A 14233-nucleotide genomic window follows, 5' to 3' on the forward strand; every position below is an offset into this window, starting at 1 on the left:
AACTATTTCCCAAGTATCAAAATAACAGAATAACATTTGCGATGACTTAGTTGCTTGCCTGAAGGTAGGAGGCTTAGATCATTTGATCTCCTGTAGTCTTTTACAGCAAAATTGATTTAAAAATTGGCAACTCTTAAGAATCTTTTGCTTGTCTCCAATATTAGATGGCAGAAATAATGATCTTAGCTGTGTCTACAGACCATGGATGATTCTACTATCCTTAGTCTGGTTCTCCTGGTGCTATGTTAACCCCATCTAGGAATATTTCAGGTAAAGATTTAAGGGCCGGGTGCAGTGGCTCACGCCTGTAATCCCAGCACTTTGGGAGGCTGAGGCAGGTGGATCATGAGGTCAGGAGTTCGAGACCAGCCTGACCAACATGATGAAACCCCGTCTCTACGAAAAATACAAAAATTAGCCGGGTGTGGTGGCATGCGCCTGTAATCCCAGCTACTAGGGAGGCTGAGGCAGGAAAATCGCTTGAACCCAGGAGGCGGAGGTTGCAGTGAGCCGAGATCACCCCATTGCACTTCAGCCTGGTGACAGAGCTAGACTCCATCTCAAAAAAAAAAAAAGATTTAAGAAAGAAGTTGGCATCTTTAAATCAAATTCCATAGTATAACACACAAATATAGTTTAGGTGAGACAACCTAAGACCACATAAGGTTTGCTGAGTCACTACCTAATGGTAACTCCCAACTACATCATCAATGACAGCCTCCACTAGGCAACAAAAAAAGCCTGGACACTAAGTGACTATAAAATTAGCGCTACTAATGTCATAAAATGAAGGGATATTGTGGGAATGACCTTCAATAAAATACTTTTTCCCTTTTGCTGCCTCCTTTCTCTTCTGTGGTGCTCAAAGGTCTCTCAAGTAAGTCCATCATGAGAATTTATAATGGCACATCTAAACAGAATCCTAAGACTATGCAGTCTGGATAAATACAAAAGGACTCAATGGTTATCTGCAATAAATTTGCTAGAAAAAAACAGAAATTAGGAAGTGGCCCACACATTTATAGAAAACTGAAAAATCCTTCATATCTCTAAGTTATGGTATAAAAACCTACTATGTAATGACACTGACTACATGTAACTGAAGCGTGGAGAACTGTTCTAATTAGAAGGTAGAATTATGTAAACTGGTAAAAGCCAAACAAACTAGATAAATGCAAATCTGATTGGGGAAGGTGGCTCAAGGCTTCCTTTTTCTCTGTAGGAGAATGAAACGCTTTTTTTTGGGGGGGTGCAGAAGACTGGAGTTATTTAAGAGTCCTGAATAAACAAAACTAGAGAAGAAAAACTACTTGATGTTTTGATGATGGGCAAAGAAGAATAATCCTAGTTTAACTAGAAAACTAGACCTATAAATTATTAGGCCTTAAATGTAGTTATTATTAAGCGTCAATGCTTTTAATAAAAAATAAATACTCTCAAAGTTTACTCTCAAATGAATGTTCTCAAATACTCTCAAAGTTTATGGTTTTAATCGTATGCTTTGCTTTTTTCAGCAACACAAATGAATACAAAATATCTGTTAGAAGCCAAGCACTGGAAATATACAGAAAAATATTGTTTCTGCTGTTGAAGATGTACATACATATGTATAAATTTTATACCACAATCTATTTCTTTGTATGAGCAGAATATCTTGAGGGGGTTACATTAAAACATAAGAGTAGCATCACTAATTCAGCATGTATATGATCCTAAAAAAAGATGTACAAGTTAGAATATTTAGATAACTGCTAGGTAATTTAAAGTGCTTATTAAAGAGTTTTGCCTTTCATGGTCTCAAATAGTACCTCCCTAGTCATTCTCCAAGTAAATTAGACACACTGGATTAACTTTGTTTTTAAGAGAATCAATTATCAAAACTTCTTGAAATAGACTTTATAATTTTTAATTTTATTTATTTTATAGAGAAACAGGGACTCATGTTGACCAGGTTGGTCTTGAACTCCTGGCTGCAACTGATCTTCCTGCCTCAGCATCCCAAAGTATTAGTATTACAGGCATGAGTCACTGAGCCCAGCCTTAAATTTTGTTTTAAGGTCATGCAAAAGTTGATGATCCCAATTCTTAACTTTCTGCTATACAGAAACAAAATTTCAAAAATATTTCAACTATTCTTCTTGAGGTTGATCAAAGTATAATGAAATGAATAAAGTATCATGATAGATACTGGCATTCCCTTGACAAACCGTGAATTCTGAACACTTCAGCCTTTGATATCTTAAAATCTCTGGTACAGGAAATTCCAGATATTGCACTGAAAACAGTTTGCAGAAATGAGGACCCAACAACGCACTGCAATACCCAGTTATGAGGCAAATGTATCTTGGCAACCAGGAGTGGAACAAGTTCCAACTAGCTGTCAAAAGTTCTAAGGGCAATAATGGATTCCTGAGCTAAGGATATCTCAGGACAAGAAACAGAATAATTGGGGCTGGGGGATGACAAGATTGAAGCTCTGTAAAACTAAGAAAGCATAATCACCAATTCAAACTTTTGTGAGGAGATAAAAAAATAGATGAACATTCATTAACTGTTTAACTCACACTTCATTTTGTGAATTCGACTTAAAAATAAAAAAACTACACAACGAATAAAACAACAAACATACTAAAACAAATGGTTACTTACGCCCAAAAGTCTTCAACAGTATCAAACTTGGAGATCAGCCGCAGGTTTGCTTGCCAAGTTTTGCTTTTATCATTTTTAAAAAACCAGAGTGCCCATCTAAAAATAAAAAATCAGTGTCAGAAAATGGTAGCTGCATACCCATGTTAAAAGCAACATTATTCACAAAAGTCAAAAGGTAGAAGCAACCCACCTGTCCATCAACAGATGAATGAAAAATGTATATATACACACAATGGAATACTAAAAAGCCCTGATGAAGGAAATTCTAACACTTGATAAAACATGAGGGGAAGCTAAGGACATTAAGTGAATAAGCCAGCCCCCCTCCAAAAAGGACAAATACTGTATGATTCCACTTATATGAGGTATAAGAAGTCAAATTCATAGAAACAAAAAGAATGGTGATTGCCACTAGCCAAAGAGAAGGGAGTTTAGGGTTATAGAGTTTACAGAGTTTTGGAAGATGAACAAGAGTTCTGGAGATTAGTTGCACAATAATTGGTTGCAGAAAGTACTTAACATTAACTCAACTGTACACTTAAAAATAGTTAATACTGTAAATGTTTATGTTTACCACAAAAATTTAGGGAAAAAAGCAAAATGCTAGTTGTTATTACAGTGGCAAATAATGAGAGTTCTCCATTTCTTTCATTTAAAAAATATGTATGTTATGTCTACTACATAACAGATTCCCTGCTATACCTAGAGACCCAAGACACACTGAAACTCATCACTCAACGGAATTCACAGAAATGACGCAGAGAGACAACTACAGTGTGCTAAGTGCTCTGACAGAGATAAGCAAGCACAGTTATTTAAGAAAAACACCGCTGGGCGCGGTAGTTCACGCCTGTAATCCCAGCACTCTGGGAGGCTGAGGTGGGCGGATCACCTGAGGTTGGGAGTTCGAGACCAGCCTTGTCAACATGGAGAAACTCCGTCTCTATGAAAAATACAAAACTAGCCAGGCATGGTGGTGCATGCCTGTATTCCCAGCTACTTGGGAGGCTGAAGCAGGAGGCTACGGTGAGCTGAGATCACGCCACTGCACTCCAGCCTGGGCAACAAGAGCGAAATTCCATCTCAAAAAAAAAAAAACCAAAAAAAAAAAACAACACAGCAGACACTTAAACTATAAAAGAAGACAAGGGGCCAGGCGCGGTGGCTCAAGCCTGTAATCTCAACACTTTGGGAGGCTGAGGTGGGCGGATCACGTGAGGTCAGGAGTTTGAGACCAGCCTGGCCAACATGGTGAAACCTGGTTTCTACTAAAAATACAAAAAAATTTAGCCAGGCCTGGTGGTATGTGCCTGTAATTACAGCTACTCGGGAAGCTGAAGCACGAGAATCACTTGAATCCAAGTGGTGGAGGTTGCTGTGAGCCGAGATTGTGCCACAGCACTCCAGCCAGGGCAACAGAGGGAAACTCTGTCTCAAAAAAAAAAAAAAAGAAGGCGAGAAACAGGTTGGCTATTTCTCAGAGGAACAAATTAGCCAAGAAGAAATGAAAGTGCCAGGAGTGGGGAACCTATTAAATGTGATTCTATATTTAATCAAATACCTAACTGGGAAAACAATAAAGATTGAGTAATGCTGCATAGATATGTTCTGAAATAATGTATACCAGTTTTAATATATCTGTATATACTTCTCTTAAAATAGTTTTATTCCTACATAATACATAATAGCTTATATATACCTAACATATTATATATAGAGGCATACCTTGGATATATTGTGAGTTCAGTTCCAGATCATCATAATAAAGTGAGTATCACAATAAAGGAACTATCTTTAAGGAGAGTCACACAAATTTTTTGGTTTCCCGGTGCATGTAAAAGTTATGTTTATACTATACTGTAGTCTACATTATGTCTGAAATAGCATTACATCTAAAAAAAAATGTACATACCTTAATTAAAAATTCTATTGCTAAAAATGCTAACGATCATCTGAGTCTACAAAGAGTGGTAATCTTGCTGATGGAGGGTCTTCCCTTGTTTGCTGCTGACTGATCAGAGTAGTGGTTGCTGAAGATTGGGGTGGCTGTGGCAATTTCTTAAGACAACAACCAAGTCTGTCACACTGATTGACTCTTCATTTCACAAAAGATTTCTCTGTAGCGTGCAATGCTGTTTGTAAGCATTTTACATAGTAGAATTTCTTTCAAAATTGGAGTCAATCCTCCCAAACCCTGCAGTTGCTTTATCAATTTGGTTTATGTAATATTCAAATCCTTTGTTGTCACTTCAACAATGTTCACAGCATCTTCACCAGGAATAGATTCCATCTCAAGAAACCTTTTTTTCTGCTCACCCATAGAAGCAACACCTTATCCATTCAAGTTTTCTCATGAGACTGCAACAATTCAGTAACATCTTCAGGCTCCATTTCTTACTGTTGGTCTCTTGCTCTCTGCACATCTGCAGTTACTTCTTCCACTAAAGTCTTGAACGCTTCAAAGTCATCAATACAGGTTGGAATCAAATTCTTCCTAACTCTTGTTCATGTTGATATTCCGACCTCCCATGAATCATGAATGTTCTTAATGACATCCAGAATGCTCAATCCTTTCGGAAGGTTTTCAATTTACTTTGTCCAGATCTATCAAAGGAATCACTATCTACAGCATTTAGCCTCATGAAATATAGTTCTTATTAATAAATAATAAGGCTTGAAAGTCAAAATTCCTCTTTGCTGCTCCATACGCTGCAGAAAGTACACTGTGTTAAGAGGCATGAAAACAATTCATCTCTCTCAGAGCTCTTGGGCGACTAGGCGCATCATCAAGGAGCAGTGATATTTTGAAAGGAAACTTTTCTTCTGGGCGGTAGGTTTCAACAGTAGGCTTAAAGTATTCAGTAAACCATGCTATAAATCGATGCACTGTCATCCAGGCTTTGTTGCTCCATTTCTAGAGCATGGGCAGAGTGGATTTAGCATCATTCTTCAGGATTCTTAAGATTTTGGGAATGGCAAATGAGCACTGGCTTCAACTTAAAGTCATCGGCTGCAAGATCCCCTAACAAGAGTCAGCCTGTCCTTTGTAGCTTTGAAGCTAGGCAATGACTTCTCTCTAACTAGCAAAGTCCTAGAAGATGGCATCTTCTTCCAGTAGAAGACTGTTTCGTTTACACTGAAAATCTGTTTTTAGTGTAAACTTCCTTCATCAATTACCTTAGCTAGATCTGGAGATTTTGCTGCAATTTCTATATCAGCCCTTGCTGCTTCACCTTGTACTTTTATGGGGGTGACTTTCCTTATACCTTATAACTGACCTCTGCCAGCTTTCAACTTTTATTCTGCAGCATCCCCACCTCTCTCAGCCTTCATAACACTGAACAGAGTTAGGGCCTTGCTATGGATTAGGCTTTGTCATAAGGGAATGTTGTAGCTGGTTTTATTTACTACCCAGACCACTTGAACTTACTCTATATCAGCAATAAGGCTGTTTTGTTTTCTTATCATTCATGTGTTTGCTGGAGGAGGACTTTCGATCTCCTTCAAGAATTTTTCCTTTGCTTTCACAACCTGGCTAACTTATTTGGTACAACAGACCTAGCTTTTGGCCTGTGTTGGCTTTTGACATGTCTTCCTCGTAAGCGTAATCATTTCAAGCTTTTGATTTAAAGTGAGAGACATGCAACTCTTCCTTTCACTATAACATGTAGAGGCCACTGTAGGGCTATTAACTGGCTTAATTTCAACATTGTTGTGTCTCAGGGAATAGGCAGGCCCAAGGACAAGAAGATGGGAATGGCCAGTCAGTGGAGCAGTCAGAACACATACAACATTTATCAATTAAGTTTGCCATCTTATATGGCCAATGTTCATGGCACCCCAAAACAATTATAATAGCAACATCAAAGATCACTGATCACAGATTATAACAGATACAATAAAAGTTTGAAATATCGTGAGAATTACTGAAATGTGACACAGAGACACCAAGTGAGCACATGCCATTGGAAACATGGCATCAACAGAACTGCTTGACACAGGATTTCCACAAACCTTCAATTTATAGAAAAGGCATGATTTGTGAAGCACAGTAAAATGAGGTACGCCTGTATAATATTTTCTCTAATGCCTTGAAGATAAACTCGTGGAACATTAAAGTTACACTTAAATGTTATTATCCCAAGATGATTCTCCTTTAGAAGAATTAAACTGAATATTCTCTGAATTACAATACCAAAGGGAAGTCAAAGGGAAATTTCATTTTCTCATCAACACGAATGTTGTCTGAAGAGCCTTCCAAATTGAATATATATTTCATAATCCTATAATTAATGCTTGGTAACTTCACCTAGACAGAAAAATGAGATGCATTTCAACATGTACTTGATAATTTGTCAGCAACTGCCACCCCATTATCAATAAAAAAGAAAAAGAAAAGGCAAGAAAACCACCAACGAGGTCAAGTATATATGCTGGATTTTTAAAAATAATTCAATCTTTTTTCAAAACAAAAACCTCTGCACCCAGCCATTTAAACACATAAAGATCTATGGGGCCAGGAAAGGTGGATCATACCAGTAATAACAGCACTTTAGGAGGCTGAGGCAGGAGGATCACTTGAGCCCAGGAGCTCAAGACTAGCCTGGACAACAAAGTGAGACCTCATCTCTACTAGACATTTAAAAAATTAGCCAGGCATGGGCTGGGCGTGGTGGCTCACGCCCGTAATCCCAGCACTTTGGGAGGCCAAGGTGGGTGGATCATGAGGTCAAGAGATCGAGACCATCCTGGCCAACACGGTGAAACCCCGTCTCTACTAAAAATACAAAAATTGGCTGGGCGTGGTGGCACGCGCCTGTAGTCCCAGCTACTCAGGAGGCTGAGGCAGGAGAATCGCTTGAACCTGGGAGGCGGAGGTTGCAGTGAGTTGAGATCGCACCACTGCACTCCAGCCTGGTGACAGAGCGAGGCTCCATCTCCAAAAAAATAAAATAAAATAAAATAAAATAAAATAAAACTAGCTAGGCATGATGGCATGTGTCTATAGTCCCTGCCACTCTGGAGGCCAAGGCAGGAGGATTGCTTGAGCCAAAGAGTTCGAGGTTGCAGTGAGCTATGATCATGCCACTGCACGCCAACGTGAGTGATAGAGCAAGACCCTGTCAAGGAACGGGACAGGGATGGGGACAGGGACAGGGAATGGAAGGGGAAGGGGAAAGGACTGCTTGAGGTCAGGAGTTTGAGAACAGCCTGAGCAACATAGCAAGACCCCGCATCTCTCAAAAAAAAAAAAACAAAAAACCTTAGCTAGGCATGGTGGTGCACACCTATGGACCTAGCTACTTAGAAAGCTGATGTGGGAAGGTCATTTGAGCCCAGAAATTTGAGGCTGCAGTGAGCTATTATCATGCCACTGCTCCCCAGTCTGGGCGACAGAATGGGACCATGTCTCTTCAAAAAAAAAGCCAGGCATGTTGGTTCATGCCTGTAATCCCAGTATTTTGCGAGGCCGAGGTGGATGAATTGCTTGAGTCTACGAGTTCAAGGCCAGCCTGGGAAATAGCAAAACTCCAACTCTACAAAAAATACTAAAATGGTGGTGGTGCATGCCTGTGGGGCCCCAGCTGGGGTGGAAAGATGGCTTGGGTACGGAAGGTGAAGGCTGCAGTGAGCCGAGATTACACGCCACCCCAGCCTGGGTGACAGAGTGAGACCCTGTCTTCAAAAACAAACAAATGACGTTTTGGAAAATTTGAAAACATCCTAAGCGCTTATCAACAAGGAATTATTTAAATCAGCAGTTCTCAAAATGTGGTCTGCAGACAGGCAGGAGGCCCTAAGATCCATTTTCATAATAATGCTAAGAAGTCACTTTGCTTTTCAGTATTCACATTTGCACTAACGGTGCAAAAGCAACAGTAGTTAAATCTGCTGGTGCCTTAGCAAGAACCAAGACAGTGACACAAAACTATACGAGTAGTCACTGTACATTTATTACTACCAGCTCTCACAGTACTAATAATGTGAGTTTCATATAAGAATGCCTTTGGGCCAGGCACGGTGGCTCACATCTGTAATCCTAGCACTTTGGGAGGCTGAGGTGGGTGGATCACCTGAGGTCAGGAGTTCAAGACCAGCTTGGACATCATGGTGAAACCCTGTCTCTACTAAAAATACAAAAATTAGATGGGCATAGTGGCACGTGCCTGCAATCCCAGCTACTTGGGAGGCAGACGCATGAAAATGAACCCAGGAGGCGGAGGTTGCAGTGAGCCAAGATCGCACCATTGCACTCCAGCCTAGGCAACAAAGTGAAACTCCGTCTTGAGAACAAAAAAAAAGGAATGACTTTGATGAGGCAATAAACATTACCAGTTTCATTAAATTTCATTCTATTTCCATATTTTTCATAATCTGCACAAAAACCACTTCCACTACTGTACAACAAAATACAATATTTAGGCAATTGTCTGAACTTAAGATTGTTGCTTAAAATTTAAGCTTTCAGTATAAAAATCAGAATTTTAGAAAGATTTCATCTGCCACTGTAAGCCTGACAACTTCCTAAAAATCAAAGACGCTTAATGAGTTTAGAGGTAATATTAATGAATTATTATTGTTTGATACAATATAAGAAAATGTGTCAACACTGGAAGATCTGCATAACTCACTGAACCATTATTTTCCAAATAAGCAGTGTATGATGTTAAAAATCTTACACAGGTAAGAGATCCATTCCAGATGCAAGACACTGACAGACCAATGGATTTTAATGTAACAAAGTAGAAAAAAATTCTTGGATATGGTTTCAGATTCCACATTGCAACTAGCCTCTAAGAAACCTAGTATCTCTTTGAGCACGTGTCCTACGAAAAACGGGGGAAAAAAAAGAAACCTAGTAGTGCATCAAAGGAGCATATCAACAATTATTTTTAAAGGCTTTTAAAAACTATTCTCCCTTTTCCAACCAAATACCTGTGTGAGGCTGTATTGTCTTCTTATACTTCCAATGAAACATCTTAACTCCACAGACTGAAGGCAGAAACAGCTATGAAAATCCAGTTGACTTCTAAGACGGCAAAAATGCGGCCAGGCGCGGTGGCTCATGCCTGTAATCCCAGCACTTTGCGAGGCCGAGGTGGGTGGATCATGAGGTCAGGAGTTCAAGATCAGCCTGGCCAACATGGTGAAACCCCGTCTCTATCAGAAACTACAAAAATTAGCCGGGCATGGTGGCACACACCTGTGGTTCCGGCTACTAGGGAGGCTGAGGCAGAAGAATCGCTTGAACCCGGGAGGTGGAGGTCCAGCCTGGGCGACAGGGCGAGACTCCGAAAAAAAAAAAAAACAGATGGCAAAAATGCTGTTCTTCCCATTATATATTTTTTATTTCAAATACTTATTTTCATTACAAAATGTCACTTATGTTAACATGTGATAGATTTTCTAAACGAATAATTTTACATTTCTCAAGTTTTTCAGGTGAAATTATACATTTTTAAATGTGAAAAATAAAATAACATCTTAGCATTATTTACTGTAAAAATATAGTAAATAACAATAGATAAAAATCCACATAAAGCTCTGTAGAGTCACCAATAATTTTTAAGAGTGTAAAGGAATTATGAGACCAAATACTTGAGTACTGCAGATTTAAATAAAATATCATACATCCACGCAAGTGACTACTATGCAACTATTAAAAAGTTTAAAAAAAAAAAGCTTAACTGTGTGGTAAAGTTTTCCTAAAATTGATATGAAACCCAGAAACCACTGAGGAAAAGCAGTATTTGCCTACATGAAAATTAAAGACCTCTAAAAAAAAAAAACCATACAATTCCACAGACAATGTTAGAAGACAAATGATATGGATAACCTGTTTCTGACTTAATACTCCTCCAACTTCCCTGCCTTGGGTGAGTTAGCACTCTAATATAAAATGCTTGGAAATAAACTTGAAAAGATATTCCATAACTTGTTAGCTTGAAAGTAGGGGGAAAAAAAGATAATCCAAAAGAAAAAAAATAGAAGAACTGAATAATCTGTCCTCAGATAAAAACCACAAATCATCAATATGAAAATATTTTGAAACTTCAATTTTAAAATGCAAATTGAAAATACTGAAATTGTTTTCCCAAATCAGACTGGGACCAATCTGATTGGCAACAACTTAAAAGACTAATCACATGAGTTAGCAAGGATATAGAAACCAGGAACTCTCAAACTATTAAGTCTAAGCCAATAAAACAGAATAATGTGGCAGTATCTGCGCAAAGGTTGTTAAAGGGTAATCTTTGTTCTAGGAGATCTGAAATTTTACCCTATAAATATATTCACACAAGTGCACAAGTATGTAAGGATGTAAATTACAGCACTGTGTGTAAAAAGAAAAATCTATACAGCCATTAATGTAAACCTAATAAAATATATGGTGGTATATTAATATAATGCAAGACGGTGGTTTAAAACAATGAGGTAAAATCTGCACATACAAACAGAAAAGTCAACTGTATAGACGTATGTATTAAAAAGTATACATATGTGCATTTAATACTTCTGGAATACAAACCAAATTTAACATTGACTACTCTGGGGAGTGAAGAAAGTAAAATGCAAGAAGTAAATAATGAGAAAACTGCCAAAATTGGAGCCATAAAACATAGTATTTTTCCAAATGATACTTGCTATTTTACACAAAAAGTAGAATTTATAGAGAAACTGAAGTCCCCAGAGACTTCATTTTAAGATTTAAACTTTTTTTTTTTTTTTAAACTGATGAGGACACTTAAGAATCCCTTCTTAGACTCCATTCAAGCTGTGAGGGATATATGCCTTGTTTACTTCTCCCCACAATAAAAGCGACACCAAGAACTGGGTTCACAGACAGCTAGAAGATATACAGAGTTTGTTTCATATCACTGAAAAAAATGAAAAAAAAAATGTGGGTTTTGGTGCTACTATTAGGTTAAACTATATAAAACTGCCTCTAACGAATTGTTCAACCTAATACATGTGGTACATTGCTTCCCTGAGGAAGGATTTTATCCTTTATAGACTGTTTGACCTCTGATGTCCCACTAGCTGAGAATCTCCATTGTCTAAAAAACTGATTTGTTCCTCACTGGAGGATATACTGAACCAAAGGGTCTCCTATGAGAAAACTGCATACAGCATATTTGAACTATTTATTTCAGTAGGTCTTCCATGATGAATAAAGGAAACATTTTAAAAAATTAAGATCATAAAAAAATTTTAATAAATGAAACTAAATTATAAATAGACTTGTGGACTCTTTTAAGTAGAGAGTGAATGGTCTGCCCTAAAAAAAGTAAATAAAAACAAAAAAAGACAAGAAATGAACTGAAATACTTCAAGAACCTCAGAAGTTAATTCCAATTTACTTTCCTCTAGATTGTTACAATGTTTCTGAACTGCCATTTTCTTCCCACCATCAGCATTCAGTGAACTCAAGTTAATTCTCATATACCCCAGAAAATAAATAAAAACAAACCTACTGGAAAGGAGTGGGAAGAGTTGGGAAAAGCCATATAATGAACTAATACTCAATTTCCTGTTACACTGTTAACTATGAAAACTTAACTAATTTTAATCTGTCCCCTTTTCTAGTCTCTCACTTACAAACCAGCCAACCTTCAAACTCCACATTCCCTGGCTCTCATTTCTCATTCTCAGTCCAACTTCAAGTCACCTGTTCTTACTCTATACATCTGTATATCTCCTATTCACTCTTCAAACTGCCCTAATCTCTTTTTCCATGTTTTATGGAACTACTCTATGGAACCTTACTAAAAAACTTTTTCCCAAGTCAGCACGGACTTTTTTAAAAGTGTTCAATCCAATGTATATTTTGACATCTTGCTTCATTTGACCTTTTTAGCACATGTGCTGTAAACCACCCTATCTTAGAATAAACCACCTTCTTGGTTTCCATGACCACCACTGTCTCTTTTTTTTTTTTTTTGAGATGGAGTTTCGCTCTTGTTGCCCAGGCTGGCAGGCAATGGCGCGATCTCAGTTCACTGCAACCTGCACCTCCTGGGTTCAAGCAATTATCTCACCTCAGCCTCCCGAGCAGCTGGGATTACAGGCGTCTGCCACCATACCCAGCTAATTTTTGTATTTTTTAGTAGAGACGGGGTTTCACCATGTTGGCCAGGTTGGTCTCAAACTCCTGACCTCAGGTGATCCACCCGCCTCCGCCTCCGCCTCCTGAAGTGCTGGGTTTACAGGCGTGAGCCACCGCGTTGGGCGACCACCACTGTCTTTGTATGTCCATCCTTCATAGGCATTCTTCTTCAACAAAAGCCTCCTATATGATGCTAGTATCCCCGGTCTTTGTCCTGAGTCAAGTTCACTTCTCCTTAAGGGAACTTATTTACTAATGTGGCTTCCATTATGACCAATACTTTTCAAACTAATCTCTCACATAGCTCCTTTTGAACTCAAGACTCACACATAAAACTGTCTGCTGGTCATGGGTCATCCAAGTGAAAATGGAACCCTCAACCTTAGCATATCTAAAACTAGTCTCATAATCTAACTTTCCCTTCAAACTTGCCCCATTCACCATTTACCTTGTGGCCTAACTCAGAAAACCTAGGTGTTAGAAAGCTTACCTGTTCTGTAGGGGATGTTTAATATAGTGTTCTGGGTTAGCAACCTCCTGATTAGATTCCGTTTTCTCCTCCTCTGTAGTCGGGGGATTAGGAGTAGGGGTGGTTTCCTAGTGGAAAATAATATAAAACATTATTTTAAATGTCTTAACACATCTATGACAGCAATATTCTAACTAAACCTGAACTGATATGCTGATAATTTTTTTTTTTTTTTGAGACAGAGTCTCTCTCTGTTGCCCAGGCTGGAGTGCAGTCGTGCGATCTTGGCTCACTGCAACCTCCTCCTCCTCCCAGGTTCAAGCAGTTCTCCTGCCTCAGCCTCCTGAGTAGCTGGGATTACAGATGTGTGCCACCAAGCCTGGCTAATTTTTGTATTTTTAGTAGAGACGGGGTTTCACCCCGTTGGTCAGGCTGGTCTTGAACTCCTGACCTTGTGATTCACCTGCCTTGGCCTCCCAAAGTGCTGGGATTACAGGCGTGAGCCACCACACCCGGCACTGGTAATATTTTTTAAGAAGAAGGAATTAAAGCAGATTGCTTCATAAAACAGACCACAGACCAACCTCTAAAGAATGATTCTCTATTCTCATATCTCTTCATTAAGAGCAAAGAGCAAACGGTTTCTCAAATTTGAAAATATAACAGTATTTATAGTTATCCTTCCACTTGCACTTTTTTTTTTAAATAGCAGGAAGACTGTCACAGATTATGCAACAAAGTTGGGAAAATCTTCTATCTTTCTTAACATACCATCATATTAAGATACTGCATATGGTACTGAAGGGGGTATCAGGAAGGATACAGGATGGAAACTAAAGTTTCAAGAGTATAACAACTGTGTCACTGGGCACTGTGGTGCGTCTCTACAATCCCAGCTACTCGGGAGATTAATAGGAGGATTAATAGGAGGATTGCTTGAGCCCAGGAGTTTGAGACCAGCCTGGGCAACACGGCAAGACCCTGTCTCAAAAACAAACAAAACAAAA

The 14233-nt window shown here is 38.7% G+C and overlaps 1 protein-coding gene across 11 annotated transcripts in view; it reads right to left on the reverse strand.

Annotated features, from left to right (window-relative positions):
• Positions 1–14233, reverse strand: part of EIF4E (eukaryotic translation initiation factor 4E) — a 62205-nt gene that overhangs the window by 16883 nt on the left and 31089 nt on the right. For all 11 annotated transcript variants that reach the window (XM_055111657.2, XM_003829919.5, XM_003829920.6 and 8 more), the window contains 2 exons: positions 13248–13354; positions 2650–2745 (listed from right to left, as the gene is read on the reverse strand). In XM_055111657.2, the coding sequence (XP_054967632.1) occupies positions 2650–2745; positions 13248–13354 (203 nt within the window). The remainder of the gene's footprint in view (positions 1–2649; positions 2746–13247; positions 13355–14233) is intronic.

Source organism: Pan paniscus, chromosome 3 (genome assembly GCF_029289425.2).
Source record: "Pan paniscus chromosome 3, NHGRI_mPanPan1-v2.0_pri, whole genome shotgun sequence".
Lineage (NCBI taxonomy): Eukaryota > Metazoa > Chordata > Mammalia > Primates > Hominidae > Pan > Pan paniscus.